The 13,999-nt window shown below is 38.8% G+C and overlaps 1 protein-coding gene across 1 annotated transcript in view; it reads left to right on the forward strand.

The window, feature by feature from the left end:
- The window catches only part of abcc5 (ATP-binding cassette, sub-family C (CFTR/MRP), member 5), a 51,184-nt gene that overhangs the window by 13,235 nt on the left and 23,950 nt on the right, over positions 1–13,999 (forward strand). The window contains 9 exon segments of the mRNA XM_073850507.1: positions 57–102; positions 105–204; positions 1,928–2,083; positions 6,631–6,775; positions 10,831–11,064; positions 11,272–11,445; positions 11,522–11,669; positions 12,639–12,787; positions 12,880–12,987. Coding sequence (XP_073706608.1) covers positions 57–102; positions 105–204; positions 1,928–2,083; positions 6,631–6,775; positions 10,831–11,064; positions 11,272–11,445; positions 11,522–11,669; positions 12,639–12,787; positions 12,880–12,987 — 1,260 coding nt within the window.

Below are 13,999 nucleotides of genomic sequence, written 5' to 3' on the forward strand. Positions count from 1 at the left end.
CACACTCAGAAACAAAGCTGGCAACTGAACACCTGATCTGCTGTTGTTTCTCCCAGGATGCTTTTGAAACGGCAGCGAGAGCTGAGGGCGGCCTCTCATTGGATGGGGCAGTGCCGCTGACGCAAAAGAGTTGGAGGACGAAGTCGGGAGAAGCAAATACCACCACAGTGTCTGTGTACTCAAGCCAATCCGCTCCACCAGCAAGTACGTACTATTGTTACTGATCAGTGTGCCTTTTATTTCAGTAAGTGTCCGTTTTCAAATGTCTGCATGCTTTTGAAGGTCAGGCTCTCAAATGTCAAAGGTAGGCCTGTGATGCCAGTAGAAGCATTTTCTGAAACAAATTGTGACAAACTGAACATTTTGAATAGATTATAGAGTCAGCTGTTAATAACAGCCTTAAAGGTATAGTTCACCCAATTCTGCCATTAATTACTCACCCTCATATCGTAAAATCTTCGTTCATCTTCAGAACACAAATTAAGATATTTCTGATGAAATCCGAGAGCTTTCTGAGCCGTTCCAGAAAGGTAGTAAGGACATGCATAAAATAGTCCATGTGACATCAGTGGTTCAACCGTAATTTAATGATACTACAAGAATATTTTTTGTGTGCAAAGAAAACTATTTAGTCTCCTCTGACATGGAAGAGAAGAAATTTTGAATAAAGTAATTCTTTTCTCATAGCTTCACAACATTATGGTTGAACCACTGATGTCACATGGGCTATTTTATCGATGTCCTTACTACCTTTCTGGGCCTTGAACGTGTCAGTTGCAGTGCTGTCTATGCAGGGTCAGAAAGCTCTCGGATTATGTAAAAAATATCTTAATTTGTGTCCCAAAGATGAGCGAAAGTCTTATGTGTTTATTTTGATCAAATTCTGTGAATCATTTCATTAATTGAATGGATTTAATAGTTTCATTACATTTTAATAATCAAAAGCATGCCTAATTAACTTGTAAAGATTACTTGGATTTCATAAAGAATTAAAGGAGTAGTTCACTTTCAGAACAAAAATTCACAGATAATGTACTCACCCCCTTGTCATCCAAGATGTTCATGTCTTTCTTTCTTCAGTCGTAAAGAAATTATGTTTTTTGAGGAAAATATTTCAGGATTTCTCTCCATATAGTGGACTTCCATGGTGCCTCTGAGTTTGAACTTCCAAAATGCAGTTTAAATAATCCCAGCTGAGGAAGAAGGGTCTTATTTAGCGAAACGATTGGTTATTTTCTAAAAACATTTACAATTTATATAATTTTTAATCTCTACACAGAGTACACACAGAGCTAGACAAGACGAGCATTTGAGGTTAAAAAGTATATAAATTGTAGTTTTTTTTTTTGTTGTTGTTTTTTTTTTAGAAAATAACTGCTAGTTTTGCTAGATTTCCTCGGCTGTGATTGTTTAGAGCCATTTGAAGCTGTTTTTTGGAAGCTCAAACTCGGGGACACCATAGAAGTCCATTATATGGAGAGAAATCCTGAAATGTTTTCCTCAAAAACATAATTTCCTTACGACTGAAGAAAGAAACACATGAACATCTCAGATGACAAGGGGGTGAGTACATTATCTGTACATTTTTGTTCTGAAAGTGAACTACTCCTTTAACTAACCCTATACAACATTTTTAGAGAGTAAGTTAAAATTGAGAAATCAGCTCTAGTACAAATATCTTTGTTCAATTTCAACAAAAGCCACATTTTGGTAAAATTACAACCCTATTAAAATGTCACAGTGCAGTGATTAAGCTGAAATGACACAGTTTTACGAGACATACACTGTGTCCCTGAGAGAAAGGCACATGGGACTCACACTGGGTGGCCGTAATAAAATAGACCAAATTGCACTGAATTTAAATACTGCAGCTTAGAGACTAATCCACATCTCTTTTCTCTTCCTGTTTTTCATTGCGTTATCACAGGTATCAGCATCCAGTGGATAACGCCGGCCTCTTCTCTTTTATGACGTTTAACTGGTTAACCTCACTGGCGGTGTTGGCCCATAAGAAGGGTCAGCTGTTTCTGGAGGATATATGGGCCGTGTCGCAGTTCGAGAGTTGTGAGGCCAATCGTCGCCGGTTAGTACTGATACATGACTTCTTATCAAAGATCAAGAACACATCCAACTTAAATATACAATTGAGGTCAAAAGTTTACATCCCCCTTTCAGAATCTGCAAAATGTTAAGTATTTTACCAAAATAGGAGGGATCATACAAAATGCATGTTATTTTTAATTTAGTACTGACCTGAATGAGATATTTCACGTAGAAGATGTTTACATATAGTCCACAAGAGAAAATAATAGTTGAATTTATAAAAAAGACCCTGTTCAAAAGTTTATATACGCTTGATTCTTAATACTGTGTTGTTACCTGAATGATCCACAGCTGGGTTTTTTTGTTTAGTTATAGTTGTTCATGAGTCACTTGTTTGTCCTGAACAGTTAAACTGCCCGCTGTTCTTCAGAAAAGTCCTTCAGGTCCCACAAATTCTTTGGTTTTTCAGCATTTCTGTGTATTTAAACTCTTTCCAACAATGACTGTATGATTTTGAGATCCTTATTTTCACACTGAGGACAACTGAGGGACTCATATGCAACTATTACAGAAGGTTCAAACACTCACTGATGCTCCAGAAAGAAAAATGATGCATTAAGAGCTAGGGGTGTAAACTTTTGAACAGAATGAGGATGTGTACATTTTTCTTATTTTGCCTAAATATCATATTTTATTCATTAAGTACTTTAGAAGCTACAGAAGATACTTAATTTTTTCCCAGAAAACAAAATGAGTTAAATTTACCCTGTTCTACAAATTCAAAAAGTTTTCACCCCAAGCTCTTAAAGGTTGTATCAGCGATTTCTAGCCTAAAACATAAAGTGTCAATTTCAGCTGACCTTTCTTCACGATCCGCTCGCTGCTTGCCCCATAAATTGTCTGTGAAAAAAACGCGTCTCTCTGGTCAGCCTAGGGTCCGAGATATGCCAAAAAAACAATCGGCACTACCAACCTTTCCACAGATAAACAAACAGTGTTCAATCAATCAATCAATCAATAATAATTTTATTCCGGTCCTCACAAACAAATTTTCACAAGATAAATACAAAATAAAAATAAAAAATACATAGTTGCCGAAAAAGGTGTAGGCAGAAGCGTTGCTTATTAAGCCTACCCTTTATACATCATTAACTGAATGGGCAAAGTTAATTAACACAAAATAAACAATATGACAAAAAAAAAAACATTTCCCAAAATATACAAACATTAATCACAATTTTTTCTTTTCTTTTATTCCTTCGTTTTTCCCCTTTATCTTTCATTTAACAATACAACCACAATTTATTTATACGAAATCATATAACTTTTTATCACCTTATTTTTATACATTTTCTTAAATTGGCAAGGTGAGTTACATACTTTTAATTCCTTATCACATTTATTCCATAGATTTACCCCTATAACAGATAAACACCTACTTTTTGCGTTAGTTCTTGCCCTCACTTTTTTAAACATATACAATCCTCTTAAATTATACTGACTTTCTCTTATTTTGAACAGCCTCTGAATACAATTTGGAAGTAAATTATGATATGCTTTGTACATTAACTGTAAAGTATATAAAGAAACTAAATCTACAAATTTTAATGCATGTAAATTGATAAACAGTTTATTAGTTGGTTCATAATAATCAACCCTTTTAACAATCCTAATAGCTTTCTTTTGTAACATATATAATGAATTCAAATTGGTCTTATATGCGTGACCCCACACCTCCACACAGTAAATAATGTAAGGAACTATGAGTACACAATACAGTATATATAAAGTACTTTCATTCAAAATATGTTTTAATCTGTTTAATATTGCAACTGATTTGGACATCTTTGTTCTTACATGTTTAATATGTGATTTCCAACATAATTTATGATCAATTATAACACCCAAAAACTTATTTTCGTACACTCTTTCTATTTCCTCGTTGTTAATCATTAGTTTCACTTTATTATTACTTTGTCGATTACTGAATATTATAAACTTTGTTTTACTTAAATTCAGTGAAAGTCTATTATTGTCAAACCATTTTTTGAAAACCCTCAATTCTATTTCCACTGTATTTAGAAGCTGTTCCAAACTTTTCCCAGAACAATATAAATTAGTATCATCAGCAAACAAAACCATTTTTAATACTTTAGACACTTTACAAATATCATTTATGTACAGTACAAACAACTTAGGGCCTAACACCGATCCTTGCGGAACACCACAAGTAACTTTCATTAAATCTGATTTAGCATTATTAATTTGTACAAATTGGTATCTTTCATTGAGGTAACTTTTTATCCAAGCAAAAGCATTCCCTCTTATACCATATCTCTCCAGTTTCATCATTAATAATCCATAATCAATGGTGTCAAAAGCTTTTTTTAAATCTAGGAACACCCCCACAGTATATTCATTATTGTCCATTGAAGAAGAAATCTCTTCTACCAGTTCCATCACAGCCATTGAAGTCGACCTGTTTGTTCTAAAACCATACTGCTGATCACTCAATAATTTGTGTTTATCAATAAAATTATCAAGCCTACGCACAAAGATTTTCTCTAAGATTTTCGAGAACTGGGAAAGAAGAGTAATTGGTCTGTAGTTGGAAAAACAATGGCGATCTCCATTTTTAAAAATAGGAATAACTTTAGCTATTTTCATATTACTTGGGAATATACCTGTTAAAAAAGACTGATTGCAAATGTATGTAAATGGTTTTACTATATATTCTATGATACTTTGTGTTCCAACCAATCAGCGTCAGGGGTTTGGTGTTGTGGACTTTCCTACTGGTGCTGGGATGTGAGGGAGGCGGAGCGAAAGTCCACAACACCAAACCCCTGACGCTGATTGGTTGGAACACTGTTTGTTTATCTGTGGAAAGGTTGGTAGTGCCGATTGTTTTTTTGGCATATCTCGGACCCTAGGCTGACCAGAGAGACGCGGTTTTTTCACAGACAATTTATGGGGCAGGCAGCGAGCGGATCGTGAAGAAAGGTCAGCTGAATTTGACACTTTATGTTTCAGGCTAGAAATCGCTGATACAACCTTTAATACATTTTGTTTCCTTCTGAAGCATTAGTGAGCGTTTGAACCTTCTGTAATATTCGCATATGAGTCCCTCAGTTGTCCTCAGTGTGAAAAGATGGATCTCAAAATCATGCAGTCATTGAAAAATGCTGGAAAACCAAAGAATTTGCAGGACCTGAAGGATTTTTCTGAAGAACAGCAGGTAGTTTAACTGTTCAGGACAAATAACTATCACTAAACAAAAAATAAAAACACAGCTGTGGATCATTCAGGTAACAACACAGTATTAATTAAGTGTATGTAAACTTTTGAACAGGGTCATTTTTTTTTTAATTCAACTATTATTTTTACTTGTGGACTGTATGTAAATGTCTTTTATGTGAAATATCTTATTCAGATCAGTACTAAATAAAATAAAAATAACATGCGTTTTGTATGATCCCTTTTATTTTGGTAAAATAATTCACATTTTGCAGATTCTCCAAGGTGTATGTAATTCAGGCCTGGTAGAGGCAACCTTCTCATACAGTACTATGATGGTGCCAAATAGTGCTTAAAGGGATAGTTCACCCAAAAATGAAAATTTGATGTTTATCTGCTTACCCCCAATGCATCCAAGATGTAGGTTACTTTGTTTCCTCAGAAAAACACAAACGAAGATTTTTGACGAAAACTGGTGCAGTCTACCAGCCTTATCATTGACCTGGATGGGCACCAGACCTTTAAAAGTAAACAAAAACATGCACAGACAAATCCAAATTACACCCCGCGGCTCGTGATGATACATTGATGTCTTAAGACACGAAACGATCGGTTTTTGTGAGAAACTGAACAGTATTTATATCATTTTTTACCTTTGATTCACAGCCACGTCCATCTGTCATGTGCACGAGTTTGGCATCAGTCACGTCAAATGAGCACGCGCTCTAGCGTAGAATACGCAAACGCCGGAAGCGATCTGTCGCATGTATACGACACTCATTGTTTACACAGTGCACAGAGATTGTGTGTGTATAGCGGCTATTCAAAATGGTAATTACTTGCGCGTATCCTGATTGTTTAAACCGATTTAAAGCTAAAAGATTACGTTAGTTTGCGCAAACTCATCCGGGACTTTTCACTGATTTCCCCTTACGACGTTTGCGTATTCTACGCCAGAGCGCGTGCTAATGTGACGTGACCATGGACGTGACTGATGCACATGACAGATGGACGTGGCTGTGTATCTAAGGTAAAAAATGATATAAATACTGTTCAGTTTCTCACAAAAACCGATCGTTTCGTGTCTTAGGACATCAATGTATCATCACGAGCCGCGGGGTGTAATTTGGATTTGTCTGTGCATGTTTTTGTTTACTTTTAAAGGTCTGGTGCCCATCCAGGTCAATGATAAGGCTGGCAGACTGCACCGGTTTTCGTTAAAAATCTTCGTTTGTGTTTTTCTGAGGAAACAAAGTAACCTACATCTTGGATGCATTGGGGGTAAGCAGATAAACATCAAATTTTCATTTTTGGGTGAACTATCCCTTTAACAAAACCTCATTTCCACAGGCTGGCCGGGCTATGGGATGAAGAAATCAGGTCACGAGGGGACGTGGCGTCTCTTCATCGTGTGGTCTGGCATTTTTGCCGCACACGTCTGCTGCTGTCCATCCTCTGCCTTATGGTTACTCAACTCGCAGGCTTCAGTGGCCCAGTAAGTAACACCATCTCAGCTCTGTTGTGTCTTTCTAGTGTCTTTTCCCTCTATCTATCTCTCTTGCTCCTGCTCTATCTGTCTCTCTGTGTATTATTAGCTTTGTAGAGCCACCTATCAAATCCTGCCCCCCCTCAAATGCTCAGGTGAGTGTTCAGATGGGGAATGAACAGTGTGTTACAATGTAACTGGGCCTCAGAAGTGATCTGCTTTACCTCTGTGGTGTTTCCAGTGTGGCTCCCAAAAACCATTTAACAATTAGTGCAATTTATAAAGTGCCTTAATGATGACTTGTGCCAAGACCAAAAGAGTATTATACAGTATGTCTGTTAGTTTTTGACTTCCATGTCACAAAAATAGAAGAACGCTATTAATTTAGATGTTGTTGTTGAAGTATGTCATAACTGCGCCACTAACGGCACCAAATGGAATTGCAATCCATTTGAGCTGTCCAACTATGTTGGATGTGACAACATTAGCTCAAACATAGAGTGCATTAGTGCCAGCCCACTTTTTCAGCCATGTTGGCTCCGAGTGTATTTTTTCCATTAAATTTTTCCATAGGGATGTTAAGTCTTTTAAAGCATTATAAGCCATGAATCAAAACAATCACAACATTGCAAGCTTTTTAAAGCTTTTTTTTGTTGTTCAAAATGTACAAAATTTATATAACAAGTGAGTATATCATAAATCCAAACCATGTTTTTGGCTTATCCTGAATCGCTACTGTACACTTATAATTATTATTTTTTTATTATTCAGACTAATTTAGATTGGTTCTGGTAGGCCCTCTACCTGCGTGACTCGTCTTAGACATAAACAGCTTGCAGCTTTAAGTGAAGCAAAAACATACAAAGGTACAAAACTGTACTTAACGGTATTAGTGGTGGAAAGAACTACAATCCCATGAAGCACTGCAAATCATAATTAAATAGCATAGTATTTTGACTCAAAGCAAGATCATTTTGCTTACGTCGTTTGCGGTGCTTCATGGGAAGTGGGTGTTCCTTGCAAGATCTCTTGTTGCGATTTGCTCACAGCAAATCTCTGTTTCTGTTTTTAAAATGAAAGCATCATGGGTAATGTAGTTTTCGCCAGGACTTCCACTTTTAAGCACAATTCTTTTAAATATAGGTTAAAATGATGCAAACTGCTAGCTTCGATAAAAGCATATACTACTGTTTAACAACATCATAGCTCATAAAAGGTCTGTGTTTAAAGGATTAGTTCACTTCCAGAACAAAAATGTACAGATAATGTACTCACCCCCTTGTCATCCAAGATGCTCATGTCTTTCTTTCTTCAGTCGTAAAGAAATTAAACTTGCTTCCAGGTTTGAACTTCCAAAATGCAGTTTAAATGGCGCTTCAAAGGGCTCTAAACGATCCCATGTGAGGAAGAAGCGTGTTATCTAGCGAAGCGATCGAAATGTATTGACCGGGATCTCACAAACTACGCATGTGCATTGAGACAAGATAAGCATTTGAGGTTAAAAAGTATATAAATTGTCCATTTGTTCAGAAAATAACCAATCGTTTTGCTAGATAAGACCCTTCCTCCTCGGCTGGGATCATTTAGTAAGTTCATACTTGGGGGCACCATACATATCCATTATATGGTGAGAAAGTCCTGAAATGTTTTCATCAAAAAACTGAATTTCTTTACAACTGAAGAAAGAAAGACATGAACATCTTGGATGACAAGGGGGTCAGTGCATTATCTGTGGAACCAGACTGTTGCACTCTCTTCCCTTTAGAGCCAGCGGTCAGTGTTTTCCAGTTCATTTTGGTGCTGTGAGTTGTGCAGAAGTGACACACTTCACCTTTAAGTCTATTAGTTAAGGCCATACGTTATTAATCATAAATGTACTGTAGTTTTAATAAAGCTAAAGATAAATGACTCAAGCATAGTCATCATTTTCAATTTCAAGAGTTTCAGTTCCAAAAAAAACTGCTGCTCTATGATTGTGCAAGTTTCTGTTTGTCTCTTGCTTTCCAGGTACCAGGTGTTTTATATCTGTGGTGTTAATATTGGGTAGATAATAAGGAAAGTATTCTGTTCTAACGGCCCACTGTGAAAAGCTAGATTTGGGGTACAACTTAAGTTTAGGGGCATTGCATGTAGCACAAGCGTAGTTAAAGAGAAATCTCTTTAGATCAGGAGGATAGGCTAACACTTTCTTCAAGGAGAGCTTCTGTCACTGTCCCACCATGGGCGACACAGCAAGGCTCTGTCTCCTTCAACCTTTTGGAGAAAATCGGGCTTATCAAAACACCTGGATTTCAATCTGTTTAATCATCAACTGCCTTTCTCTCCCTGTTGTCTATATTTAGCAACTCCCTGTAGAACATCTCCTTGAAGAGATACCTGTCCTTGCTCTGATGACTGAGCTCAGGGGTGGTTTGTAAAGGAAGGTGGGTGTTTTTGGGGGGTGGGGTGGGCTGGGTGGGTTTTTCAGATTGGAGTTAGGGGTCAGAGGTCGCTGGGTCCCCATGTGTGTGACATGTGACAGAGGCTATTCTTTAGACTCCACAGGGTGTCCATTTAACCTGCGGGGAGAGCACACGGCAGGCAGAGCCGGTGAGGATTCCTGGGAGGTAAGGGCATGTTTCTTATGCAGGGCTGGATCGAGAGTTAATGCTGTTTGCTGCCCGTCTCTCTCTTTATCTCTCTCTCTCTCCTCTCCTCTTCTCTCTCTTTCTTTCTGTTTCCCCTCTCTTATTTGATCTCTGTAATTATTCACCTCTCATGTGTATTGAATGATCCAGTAAGAAATTGTCTGAAAGGTTGGGTAACTGGTTGGCAAATGATCCATGCAATGTATGTCCGATGTCGGATGCGGGCAAGATTTTATGCCGATGGACAATCGATTCAGACTTCTGCAGATAAATGCCAGCAAACGGAAAACGGACTTGCGGGGTTTCTATATTGCTCGTTTTGGACTGAAACGCTCCCCAGTTTGAGAGATTCATGAGCGTACAGGCCATTTTCAGACCCGCACCTCTTGTCCTCAATATGTTGGATTTTTGACCAATTTCACGGACACCTTTTTGGGCAACTATGTGGTGTAAATGGGTCTTGTAAGATGTGCGTCATTCAGGGAGGGAGCGCTGCCCCACTAACCTCGATTAAAAATAAATGGGACAGCTTTTAAGTGATGACAACTGGCGGATGGACTCTCAAAGAACTAGATGTGATTTTTGTCAATGTTTTTTGTTTTGATTTGATTTGCCTGATCCATGTTGTTGTTCTTGCAACATCTTTGTAATTTTGATTTTCTTCCACAAACTGCTGAATGTTTCAACTTTCAAGGTTCAATATTCAAGGTTTCCCCAATAAAATCTAGCAGCTGTGTTCAACCACATGGGTTTGCCCGTGTTCCCAGTTTATGTCTGCATATCCTTGACTGCGTATGTGCATGATATCTGAGAACGGCGTGTGTGTGTGTGTGTGCGACTGTGTGTGCGCGACTGTGTATGACTTTCTTGAAATGTGTCAGCTGTTAAAGTTTTCTGTGTTTTGTGCTTGCGCACACTCTGCTACTAATTTAATTGATATTAATTTCCAGGTGTTAAAACAAAAGTACATCTCCATGCTGTACCCCAACCTGATGTGACTGTAGGTAAAAAGTCTTTGAATCCACAAACAAGGGGCATTATGTCCATGATTATGACACATTGCTATGTCTCTCGCACAGCTGGTACTGTCGGTACTGTTTCATGTCTCTCTTGTTCTTTTCCAAGGGCTAGAGAAAAGGGCCACATAAGGTAATAAAACTATTAGAACACAGGCTGACATTCTCTCTCTGTAGACGTTGCCGCTCCCTCACTGTCTCCAATGATTAGAAGTCGTGCATTTTATGATGACGCCCCACACGTAGCATATAATGATCTGCATCCTTTTATCTTTTTCTGCCGGATGACGTAATTCGATTGATTTATGATGAGGAAGGTCATGCAATGTAAATATCGCAGTGCAGGTGCACAGCTATGTTTGTATCCTCAGTCACGCCTGCTGTGTCCTGTCGCCCCCTTGCTCGTCCTCCCTCTCCGCAGGCGTTTGTGGTGAGGCGGTTGCTGGAGTATACACAGATGAGTGAACCTGACCTGCCCTACGGCCTGCTGCTGGTGCTGGGCCTCTTGGCCACCGAGCTGATTCGCTCCTGGTCCCTCGCCCTCACCTGGGGGCTCAACTACCGCACCGGCACCCGCCTGCGTGGAGCCATCCTGACCATGGCCTTCCATAAGATACTGCGGCTGCGCAGCCTTCGGGAGAAGAGCATGGGAGAGGTACGGTGTTGAGGGACGGGGGAGGAGGTTTGGATTAATGCGTTGTACATTTAGGAAGGTTAGGCGCAGATATCCTAGGGTGTTGAGTGGTGAAGAGATGAAGAGTGAAGGAAAATATCTAAAGAAGGTGAAGCCCGCATATATTTCATGGTAGTCTACGGTATACCTCGCGCACCTCGCTGATGTACGTGTCGCTCTTTTCTTTAGCTGATCAATATGTGTTCGAGTGACGGCCAGCGCATGTTTGAGGCCGCTGCCGTGGGCAGCCTGTTGGCTGGAGGCCCCCTGGTGGCCGTGCTGGGAATGTTCTACAACTTATCCGTATTGGGGCCGACATCTCTTCTAGGCTCTGCTGTGTTCATCCTCTTCTACCCCACTATGGTGAGCTTTTTGGTTCGTGCTTAGTGTTGCTTTTCCATTAGGGATTTCTGTTGTAACAACGATGTTTTTTCTGTAGATGTTTAGCTCCAGGCTGACCGCGTACTTCAGGAGGAAGGGGGTAGCCGTGACTGACCAACGCGTTCAAAAAATGAATGAGATTCTGAACTACATCAAGTTCATTAAGATGTATGCCTGGGTTAAGGCCTTCTCACAAGCTGTACGAAGTATGTATGTTTTTATTTAGCTGGTGTATGTTTGTAAATGTTTTGAATTAGATTTTTTTTTTTCTGTTTTTGCAAGTTTGTGTTAGAAGAAATTCACTTCAAGAACAATGTGCAGATAATGTACTCACCCCCTTGTCATCCAAGATGTTCATGTCTTTCTTCAGTCATAAAGAAATTTCAGCCATAAAGTTTTTTTGAGGAAAACATTTCAGTGGACTTCAATGGTGCTCCTAAGTTTGAACTTCCAAAATGAAGCTTCAAAGGGCTCTAAACGATCCCAGCCGAGGAAGAATGGTCTTAGCTACTGTATATCTTGTCTAAATAATTGATATACTTTTTAAACTCAAATGCTCATCTTGTCTAGTTCTGCGTCAGCTCTGTGTATTCTGGTTCATGACAGTTAGGGTATGTCTAAAAACTCCCATCTCACTTTCTCCTCCAACTTCAAAATCATCCTACACCGCTGCAGAAGTACCTACCCAGTGCTTAAAAAGTAAATGTGCATAGAAAATCAAACACCCTTTACAAAAAAGGTAAAACGGCTATGTAGGACGATTTTGAAGTTAGAGGAAAAAGTCAGATGGGAGTTTTTCGACATACCTTAACTGTCTTGAATACACACAGTTCACGCAGAGCTAGACAATATGAGCATTTGAGGTTAAAAGGTTTATAAATTGTAATTTTTTTTAAGGAAATAACCAATAATTTCACTTCCTTGGCTGGGATCATTTAGAGCCGTTTGAAGCTGCATTTTGGAAGTTCAAACTTGCAGGCACCATTCAAGTCCACTATATAGAGAGAAATCCTGAAATGTTTTCCTATTTCTTTACGACTGAAGAAAGAAAGACATGAACATCTTTGATGACAAGGGGGTGAGTACATTATCTGTTCATTTTTGTTCTGGAAGTGACCTGCTTTGGCTTTTTTCTATGCAAATGTTTTTGCTTATCATTGCATACCATCTAACAGGAATTAGAGCTGAGGAGCGTCAAATTCTGGAACGAACCGGATATTTTCAGAGCATTACAGTCGGTGTGGCGCCAATTGTTGTGGTCATTGCCAGTGTGGCCACGTTCTCCACACACATGTTGCTAGGTTATGACCTCACTGCTGCACAGGTAGGGTTACACTGCTTCTTCAGAGGTGTAGGCATTACCACAGTATTAATGTATTCATGCATTGACTCTTTACTTCATTTCCTTTTTTCTAGGCATTTACTGTGGTCACTGTTTTCAACGCCATGACCTTTGCCTTGAAGGTCACCCCATTTTCAGTCAAATCTCTATCAGAGGCATCTGTCGCCATTGATAGGTTCAAGGTGAGCTTTCTTTCCTTCTTTTGAGTTTCTTTTACCTTTGTCAAATCTGGTAGTGTGCATTTGTGCATGCTGTTCTCAGAGGAACCCTGTTCCTGTAAATCCAGGTATTGGTGCAGGTGGTATCAATGAGGTATGTTAGATATGGTCTTGATTAAGAAAAATTAACTGAACAAGATGGGAATGAGGCTGTTCTTGGTGCCATATCGAAAAGCTCCAGTTGCCATCCAACTCTATCTTTCACTTAATTATGCAGATTATATCTTTGTTTCTTCTGTTTCTGACTTCAGTGGCATTAGACAAAAATCCCTTTTTAAAAGTCCCTTTTACATGACTTGCATCACACTTCAATAAACTTCCACATCAAAACTGTTGGAGATGCAATCATAAAAGGGGAATTTTATGATGAGATTTATTTGAACGTAGAGCAGAAAAAACCCTGTTGATTGCTTTAATACATCACATTGTTTCATATCAGTCACAAAATAAAGTTTTATACGTTTGGATCAGACTCTCCTTCATCGAATTTATAAAGTGCTTTTCTAGATACTCAATGTGCTCTACATTGTGAGGGGAGGGTTTTCCAGCAGAATAGGGCTACTTTCATACTGTTGCCGTGGGGTGTTTTTCATGTCCGCCGGTTGAAGCAACCCCAATAATGTAATATTTAACCCTTGGAAACCCCACCACAAAATTTGTATTTTACCCCCTGGAACATGATTTTTACCGGGGGACCTCCCACAAAATGTGATTGGGCTAGTTTTGAATAGTAATTGGGTGGGTTTTGTTGTGAAAACCTGGCAACCCTGGTGAGAGAGTTAATAATTTGTCCCATTTAGTAGGGCTGTGCAATTAATCCAAATTCAGTTTCGATTTTAGCTTCAAATGATCAAGAAAATACAGTAATTGAGATGAAACTATTATTGCGTTCCATTGCACCCCCTTTCGCTCCTCCATAAAAGCCTAATTTCACATGCAAAACAGCAAAATTATGTAACGTGACTTTCACGAAACA

This window comes from Garra rufa, chromosome 11, assembly GCF_049309525.1.
Source record: "Garra rufa chromosome 11, GarRuf1.0, whole genome shotgun sequence".
Taxonomy (NCBI): domain Eukaryota; kingdom Metazoa; phylum Chordata; class Actinopteri; order Cypriniformes; family Cyprinidae; genus Garra; species Garra rufa.